Source organism: Eurypyga helias, unplaced genomic scaffold (genome assembly GCF_000690775.1).
Source record: "Eurypyga helias isolate BGI_N326 unplaced genomic scaffold, ASM69077v1 scaffold8927, whole genome shotgun sequence".
Taxonomy (NCBI): domain Eukaryota; kingdom Metazoa; phylum Chordata; class Aves; order Eurypygiformes; family Eurypygidae; genus Eurypyga; species Eurypyga helias.
The window spans coordinates 13164-22911 of NW_010261068.1; the positions used below are offsets into that span (position 1 = coordinate 13164).

Sequence of the window (9748 nt, forward strand, 5' to 3'; positions counted from 1 at the left end):
ACTTTCGTCTCACCTGGTTCTGCAGCAGGGCCTTTCCTCCCTGTTTACTGAGATTGGTTGCTCCCTGAGCTGTGGTTTTCTTGATGTCTTAGGCCTGAGAGTCCCCTGCCAAATCAGGGTTGGGACTCAACCCAGGAGCTGGGTTTTGGTTCTATAGCAGGTATGGTGGGCCTCCCTGCTTAGATGGAACTGTGCCAGCTGGCCCTGTTTGTAAGAGAGACCAAGGTGAATCAGCGTGATTTGCCAGAATTTTGGTGATGAGAATGAAAGTGTTGGAGCTGGTCTCAGTATGGAGTTGTTTCTGTAAGCACGTTTGTCTTTGGTGGCAACAACACAGTGCAGGACATGGAGGAAAGAAATGGGACTTTGGGGCATTGGAAGAACTTTCCATGGCCACCAACCAGTACCTTTCACACCACTGTGTTAATGTAGGTATTAAAGGAAAGAAAACAAATGTTTTGCATTACTTCAACAGCATTTGTCTGCTGGACTTCAGCTACGCCTCCAAGCCATCCAGAGCAGTGTCAACCACCACAGCCTAAGGATGTTACAGGGTTCAGGACAAATGAACAATAGCTCGTCTGTGCTCCGCAAATGGCTACAGTGTACCCAGTTTAAAATGGCTCAAGTGGAAATCCAGTCATCAGAAGCTGCATCTCAATTTTATCCTTTATGATTCATGTAATTTGTTCCAAATGTTCATTTTTAGCCTAGCAATAACAGGGTTAGAGCTGTAAAAGACCTTTTGTATAAATCAGTATACAGAGTATATACTGTATCTATACTTTTTAGCCTAGGACAGATTGTGGAAAAGCTTATCATGGGTGAAGCTAAGAACCTGATCCTGCCAGTCTTTGATTACACTTACTCCGGATCAGCAGGTTCTCACGTCTGCATTCATGACCGTGTAGTTGCCGGGTTGGACTCACATCTATCACACTGTACATATCTCTCTGATCATTCAAATACCTTGTTCTTAAATGTTTCTTTACATTATTTTTGAAGCTAAGACAAAAATCACTTTTCTTTAACTTCTATTTTTTTTTTAAATAGAATTGTGGGTATTCACAAACATATGGAAGTGCTATGTTGCTATTTTTTGATGATAACAAAAGAAAACAGTCTTTTTAGGAACCTTTGTAGGAGTTTTTTTGGAGGTGTCTTTTTTTTTTTTAGATTCACAGCTGGCAATGCAATAAAACCTGTCACTATAAAACAGTGATGTTCTAATGAGGCTTTTTGTCATCATCTTCTGGGAAAACAGCAGCTTGTAAGGAGAGTTATTATAAAGTGCACTTAGAAATTAGGTTGTTAAACTGTGCCAATTAATTTGCCTTTTTCTTCAGTACTGTTTTCCAAATCTGCCAAGTCTGAGTTACTATTTTTTGAAACACTGCTTTTATTTTGTTGATTCTGTGCTGCTGCTCTTTGTAGGTTTCATAGAAGCCTCTAATTTTGTGACTACTGTATTGTATTCTTCTGTCAATACTTGCATACAGTGCAATTAAAAATTGATAACCCAGACCTATTTCTTATTGATTTCTACAGAAATTATGTTGCAGATTTCAAGAGGAGCGTGATTGGACCTGAACTTTTGCATAATGATATTTACAAATCACAGCATTTGCATACCATTGTATTAAACATGATGTTTAATAACAGATGGGTTTCAGTATTATTAAGGGACTCAGCCAAAGCCCACTGGAAGCTAAGGAGACTCAATTAATTCAGTGGATTTTACATAAAATCCTGAGAGTGCCATGATTTACCAGCTCTTGTAACTAATACTTAAATCTGTGCAATCACAGTTGTATTTTCTGTATTTATTCATGTAATGCACTGATTAGAAGAGTAACAAACACACATTTAAGTTGTGTATTAGAATGCTATTAAATTCCTAGTGTTTTATTACCACTCTCAGAATCAACATTTTTCCTCCTTGATTGTGTAGAAGTGGAAAAACATACCTGAGAAGAACCGCCTCAGTAAATTTCAGTAAATTTCAGTTGTTGTGGATGGTCAGTCTTTCCTCAATGTATTTACTAAAGAAAAAGTGGAAATGTTTGCGGATATAACATTAAAGTTCTATTGTGCTTCAAAAACAAACAAAGAAAAAAAGAACCCCAACCAACCAACCAAAAACTAAACAACTAAACAAAAGACAGAAGCTCTTCTTCTTGTCTTTGACATCCATTGCCAGGTTCAAATCCTGCCAGCCTTTACCTTTCCTAACTTATCCCTGGATGATTGGACAATGTCTCTGTGTTCCTTCCAGGATACTCATCATTGCTTCCACTCTCTGTATGCTTCCTTTCTGAGTTTGAGTTTGGTCAGGAGCTCTGTGTTTATCCGCACAGGTCTCTTGGCTTTTTTTCCTGACTTCCAACTCACTGGGATGGATTGCTCTTGAGTTTGGAGGAGGTTACCCTTGAATATTAACCAACATTCTTGGGTTCTTCTTTCCTCCAGCTCCTTATCCCATGGGACTCTTCTAAGCAGATTTTTGAAGATGCCAAAGTGTGCTCTCCTGAAGTCTAGGGCCCCTTGCCCCGCCCCCCCCCCCAATAAAAGCAGATGCAAGGTTGGGTAGTTATTAAGCCAAAACCAGACCTGTGGGAATTTAGATCTGGTTTCAGCTCAGGGTTTAGAGATAAAAGCTGTTCAGACCCTACCTCCATACGTGAACATAGGGTTTAGGATGCATCAGTCACCAGTTATAACTAACACAGCTCTTACAGTGCTCTTAACGTAGGCAAATGAAGACTGTAAATATGAACTTAGAAGCTGCTTTAACATAGGGAATACAGCCTGGATGAGGGTATGAATGATGATTATGGATATGTTGACTAATAATAAATAACATGGAGCTTATCCAGATGTGCGTGGTTTAACACCTCATGGAAATCATTAAGTGCACTCTAGGCATCTTCCAAAGTACGAATATCTGCACGGATTGCTTTTAAAAGCACTGTAAAATATATCTTTGTGGTGCCTGAGGTCAGTATACCACTCAAGTGAGTCACTCGTTGCTCTGAAATAGCCCAGAGCAGCAATTCTTTATATTCTGTAAGAAGATTAGAAAGTAAACAGCATTCGCTGCTCTCTGAAAATGCTACCAAATAGCAGAGGCCGATCTTCCTGCTCTGCCATGCTCCCAGCACGGCTGTGTCTCTGAGGATGTGTCACCAGGAGCAGAATCCCGCTTCTCTCTGATCCTACAGAGCTCCCATTTCGGAACAGTGTTCAGTCATCTGTTGCGATAAGCTGCTTAAATCAAGGCCTGTTACCAGGCCTGACCCAGTAAGAGAATGAATTTACTGTGTGCTGAACTGTGAAATTTTCAACAACACGGGGCACTTCGGCTGAAGCAACGACGAAAACCCCACACGCCGTGGTGCGTCGTACTGCTGGATTACGTAACGCGGTGTCCTGAGAGCGAGGTTAACATCTACGCTGGGCACCTCAGGGTGCTTTCCTGCTGCCTACTGAGAAAGCCGCTCTCTGAGCTATGCGCGGGGCCGCACAAACAAAAGGCTTTTGCGGCACGTCAGTTACTATCTACATACGTGCTTTATCTTGTACGTAGCATTTCTGTGACATCTCGTTAGAGCCGCGGCAGGGTCAAAGGCCCTACAAACACACAGTCAGTTTTCTGGCTGTTTCTCATGCTATGACAGGACTCAATGTGCTTTAGGACTGATGAATGTTCTGGGCCCGAAGATCTCTCTGAACTCTGGCCTGCACGGCCTCCTTTCAAACTGGATGAAGATTACCAGAGCCCAGGGCTGTTTAGTCTTTGTTTAGTGTGTTCTGGAAAAGAGCTCTGCAGCAAAGGTTCCTGCGCTGTTCCCCCAGCTGCACACCGCCCTGGGAGAGCTTCATCCACAATTTTTATGGTTGTATCTTAACGTGACTCTTCAGCAGTGCCAAAGTCTATACTCTGTCAGTCAGATCTGAATCTTGATTGCATGAGGGCCGTTCAGTCAACGACGTGGGTCTTTTAGCAATCTGCCTGAAATCAGGTGGAGGCAACAGCATTACAGTTGGCTTAAAGTTGACATGCTGTTGGTTTGGCTTGATGAAAATTTGAAAGGAAGGGCTCTGCATTTGGCTGTTGATTTATAACTCTGAATTACTCCATTCACTCTTGCCTCTCCCTGCTGAGCACAATTTCAGCTGGAGGCTGAGCATCAAGGGAATGGCAGTGAGACTAGCAGTTGGAGGGGAAGGTGCCCTGATGCCTCTCCAGCTGCAAAGGGAGTGAGCAGAGAACCTGAATCCACCCTTGGCATCAGCCCCACCAGTGCTTGCTGCTGGACAGCCGGGGCCCCCCCTTGGAAATGCCTTGGTTCAGGTAACAGAAGGCCAGGTGAGGATGAGGCCTGGGCAGCCTGGTGAGCTGCTGTGGTGCCTAAATCCCACAGCTGGGAACATGGGGGGTTGTGAGCTGTCGCTGAGTGTGGTCTGTGTATCGTAACTCGTGTGCAAGGAGCAGGCGGTTGTGAAGAGCTGGCAGTGCTTGGGAAGGGTGGCTGGTTTCTCATTCATAGTTGCAAAGCCTTAACATGGAAAAGCAGAACCCACGACGCAGTCACTGGAAGTCTGCATCATGAATTACCTCCCAGCATTTAGCTGGATTTGATAGATACCACAGGGCTGCCAGCTGAGGGTGAGCAGCCTCCTGTGCACCGCCCCAGGTAACCTACTCTGACATTGCGTTTAACCAGCGCCCCATCAAACCTGACAAGCCATGACTGTGAGCCGGGAGGCTCGATGTTTGATAGACACAACGTAATGCTAGGCCAGTGTTCTCAATGTATAATTCAGCAACAGGGCAACATAACTGTTACGGCTGGTTTACTATTTTAAAGCCTTTCAGAAAGGTAGAACAGCACGCCTGTGAAGTTTTACACACAGAATAAAAATTTTATAGGTAATCCTCTCTTTAGGCAGGTTAGCTTTTCTGGCAGCTCCGTGGCTTTCATGTGAAGTGGAATTGAGTGCAGTGAAGTTCTTTACAAGAGCTTTTCTAAGCCTGTGAATCTTTGCCACGCAGCAAGACATCAGTAAAACAGAACATAAAGGACCATCATTAAAAGAAATACATAATTCATTAAAACTGTTACCCATTTTGCACTACTGAGGAAATCCTGTCTACACGGTGTTGATTAGTGAGACACAAAGCAAGAAGCAAAGTACAAGCTGCCAGACAGGTACTGTAATCTGAGGAAAGGCACAGTTTATATCTGTCCAGGGTCAAACCCCATATTTATGGTGCAGAAGGATTGATACTGTGAAGCAACCGAGCACTGGAGCAATAGGCATTTGTGGTGCTAGTTGACAGCAGGGAGGTGTCAGTTTGAACTGCTAAACTGATGCAGCCACAATTTGGTTTTCTTCCTACAGATATATTCATTCAACACCAGGTTTTGCCAGCATTGCACAATCAAGCCAACAGTGAAGGTTTTTTTCTTTGGCCTTGTGGGGATGGTGGCACATCTCCTTTGTTCTTACTTCTTCAATTTGCTCTGATACTACACACCTCAGAGCTCAGCATCGTGCTAAATCATCTTAGTGCTCCAGTAGCTGCAGCTCCTCTTTTGCTCAGGAGATCATTTAACTGTACCACACCAGAGCATTTTTCAGCCTCCCAGTAACATCTAAAATGCTGCTGGTGTTTCCCTCCCAGTGATCGCCACCATGAAGACACCGACCTGGTTCAAATACGAGATGCTCGTCTGCTCTAAGTGTGTGTCACTCAATAATAATAGCCCAGACGTGTTTCCAAGCTTCCCTAGCAAGAGTGAGAGGGCCAGACAGATCATTTTACCAACTGATATGCTTAAGCCAGCTTTCAAATTTAAAACCATTTCCTCCCTTTTCCTTGCACCAGACATCCATAGCTCAGTCCCAAAAACTTCTCTGCCTGGATTCCGGTCAGAAATTTCTCAGCTCACCTGTAACGATTCTTTAAGATCCACTGAAAGTTGTCAGCATGATGAAAGCCATACAAGCCAGGAAGGAAATATGCTTCTGACCTCAAGGATTTTATGAAATTTAAGTCTATGCATCCTCAGCCTTTGCTGAACCTTTTCAGCAGCAATATTTATCTATGTTTCATTGTAACAACTTGAATATTTTTGAACATTTCTGTCAAAAATGAATTGCAGCTGATTCACCTAATGTGTACTAATTTTCAAATTAATTCTATTAACTGCATTAGGCTTAACTGATCTGCATTGTCCAATTATTCATGTGACTCACCCATCCACGTACAGGAGAAGTAGCCTCGTGGGTTATTGTTCTCTTCCTTTTAAATCACAAAGCAGCTGCTGGTTTTCCCCAGCTGTGAGGCTGGCATCAAACATTAGGGCTACTGGAGATGCTTTGCTTCAGTTGAGGGTATTGGAAAGAGGGAATTTGATAATGTTGCCTCAAGCATCACAAAGTGAAACATGGCTGAGAAGTTAAATCCACAGCAGCGTTTGAAGGTTCTGCTTGGTCTCAGCTCAAGGGTGTTTTCCTGTGCGCTGTGGCATCTCTCCTAGGCTCTGTAGGGAGTGTGTGCTAGTTAGGATGTGTAAAGGGGGGGGGACAAATACCTGCTCCCCTTTATGGCCTCCATTTGTGGACCAACCCCAAGTGTGACATAATGGTGCTCCATCCCCATGCAGCAAAGCAAGAGAGGGGTTGGTGAGACTTCGATCTCCCTTACCTCTGCAGAAATGCACAGAACATGGCCTCTTGAGACCCTGAACCCTAAACTGTAGCCAGAGGTTATGTTTCAGGGAAGGGATCACAGCTGGGGGTGTTTAGAAGCACACACATACTAGGGTGGAGGGGAGAAATGGAGGCATTAAAACCTGACAGACCAGGGGGATCTGCGTCCCTCTTGAAGACATTCTCTGGATTGCTCGGAGCTGGGCCCCTGTTCAGGAGCAAGGACACATCAAGATTTCAAATCTGAACTCCTCCTTTGGAAGGCATCAGCTGCTTTGTTCAAGGAAGGCCTGCACATGCTGCATGTCGATTTTTGCTATCCCTAAGGGCATAATTTTCACAAAGCAATTACCTCCCTCTTTAAGTAATTATCTTTGAGCAAATGAAGTCACTTCAGCTGTGCTCTCTTCTCAGGTCCCATCTGCAGACAGATGGGACAGATTCTGACTTCCCTTCCTCTTTTGATTTAAGGAGATGGGCTTGAGGATCCTACTAGAAGAAGTGTGGTTGAGCTTTTTCCTTCCCTGTTTGGTGTCTCAGTAGGTGAAAACTGTAAGTTTGAACAACTCTGAGCTGTAGGAAAAGATTTGGTGAGAACAAGTTTAATTTGCAACTCAGTTTTCTATTAGCGGGTAGTTTCAGAGATTAGGAATGAGTCTTGGAGGATGGCATATTTACATCCTTTGTTAACCCTATTTTTTTTTTTTTTTATTTGACATTAAGAGGTATTTCTGCTGGTACCTGGAGCAGAGGGGAACATAGCAGGCACCTCAGATATATCTGTGTAGTCTGGGTTGAGCTTGAATCTAAAGCTAGTGAGGCTTTGTCATAATTCCAGTGCAAAAGGAACAGTTCATCTTATAGTCACAGACAATGTGAAGGATTCTGGTCTTAGCAAATAGAAAACCTAGATGTAATTTAACTTAATATCACTAAGCCAACAGCATCTTATCTCAGCTCCCCTGTGGTTCTAAAGAGGACCCAGATCTTGTGTTACTTAATCTCAGTAAAATATTAATTCTCAATGCTGTTGTCATATGAAAAGCAGAAAGTATCAGTGAAGTGCATTAATTTTTTTCAAAAATGAAAATTGAGTCTCAAGGGAGTCTGCTTATCTTGGAGGATTGCATAACACACCAATGAATCCATCAGCCTTCTCTGCTTCCAGAAAAGAATGGTACCTCATGGTTGTACAGTGACGCTCACTTTTGGCTCACTCTCAGGGAATAAAAATAGAGGTTTCTGAGCATTCATCTCAAAGGGAGCAGGCACACTGTTCTGGGCTAAAGGCCTTTAATTACTGCTTGATACTTAAGTCTTTTTTGGTTTTAGAGGGTGTTCTGTTGCTGAAAATGTCCTTTCAGGAGCCTTAATAGAGATGGATAGCACTTTAAGAACTACATAAAGGAAAATATATTTCCATCATTGAGAAGACTGATTTATTTTTTTCAAGATAAAAAGAATATTGCAAATGTGATGACTGTTTCTCTGCCTTAGTATGCCTAAGAAACAACACCAATATAGCTCAGAAAAATGAAATGGGTGATACCCAAAATGTCTCTGTAACTACTATCCTTTTTGTGCTCTGAATACTGCAGAAGCAGTTAAACTTCTCAGAACAACTTTTTAATTAAAGCAACAAAATGTGCCACTCACCGCGGAACTGAAGTGGCCTCCCCTTTGCCTTCCAAATAGGAATTATGATTTCAGCTTCTTCATCGCCACTTCTACTAAGCAAGAATCAAAAAGCAATCAAGTCTGAAGGACCATAGGAATCTCAGACTAATACAATCAGCCTGACAGTAGGGAGACTTCTTTATTTTTGGTGTAAAAATAGCAAATAGCAATGCCAAGTAGGTCCTGTATTGTTTTTTTTATTGCCACTCGTTTCACACCATTAAATGCTTTGGAAGAAAGGTACAGTAACTGCAGCTATTATAGGTAAACTTTAGATGAATGTACCTGTCAGACTATAAATGAAATCCTATATCACTTTGCTCATTTTGTTTTGTTTTCCTCATCCTAAATGAAATTACAGGGAATTAAATTTTTGAAGCATGACCATTGCACAGAGAATTATTTAGCTAAGAGCTGGCCACCTGCAAGAGGTTCTCTCCTCCCTCCTCTTAAGCTTGTTATTCATTGTCTCTGTTACTAATTAGGTTTTCTGATTTAAACTTCGTTTGCAGATGATGGATATTAAAGAATATTGTAAGGGACAAGACATCAAGGTCAATATTGAAACTGGCAGAGAAGTAACCTTCAGAGGGTTTATGCTTTGTGATAGTCCAGGAAAGGGAGAGGCTGTGTGCTGAGCTGACATTCCTGTTAGTTTTTTTTGTTGTTGTGGGCTTTTTTGTTTTTTACCCTTAAAGCATGGCATGCAGCAAATAGCACTGCTGGTAGTGACACCGTAGTTATGAAAGTTAAAAGCTTTAGTCATTAAAAGCAGCACCTGTGATGCGTGAAGGTCTTCCCTAGACGTAAGGGAAATGCTTCCAGAGTGGATAAACAATCTATTTTCTTGCAATCTAAGGACAAACTGACAAGGAGCATAAGGGAGAGGGAAGCATTAGAAGCAATTTAGATACTAAACATCAACTTCTTTATTCCTGACTGTGAATTCAGAAAGGGAGCTTTACAAGGCCAAAGGGAGACGAGTCATAATTGGATCCATGGCTAATTCTGCAGCCGTGTGGCGCAGTCACAGCCTAATCTTTCGTATGTATAAAATGGAAAATTCCATTTCAGTCCAGTTCTGGTGATAAATCTACTTTGAATAGGTCTTTTCTCCTCCAGTAGGCCTAATGACTTCATTACAATCTCTTGTGATCTAAGGCACTGCTTGGATAAAATATGGTGATTGAAGTATGGTCCTTCACTGGTCTCATGGTTCAGGAAACCATCTCAGGAGCAGAGTTTCACCCTCTGGCCTATAGGGGCTAGTAGCCATAAAGAGGACTACTCTCTTGGAATGAAACCATGGTGAAAATGCGAGGTCTTTATGACTTTAAAAAAAAAAAAAAAA

General features: G+C 42.4%; 1 protein-coding gene across 1 annotated transcript in view; it reads left to right on the forward strand.

Annotated features, from left to right (window-relative positions):
• The window catches only part of LOC104512304 (protein unc-79 homolog), a 12637-nt gene extending 11618 nt beyond the window's left edge, over window positions 1-1019 (forward strand). Inside the window, exon 6 of the mRNA XM_010155225.1 lies at window positions 476-1019. Within this exon, the coding sequence (XP_010153527.1) occupies window positions 476-676 (201 nt within the window). The 3' untranslated portion in view covers window positions 677-1019. The remainder of the gene's footprint in view (window positions 1-475) is intronic.
• Window positions 1020-9748: the final 8729 nt, after the last annotated feature.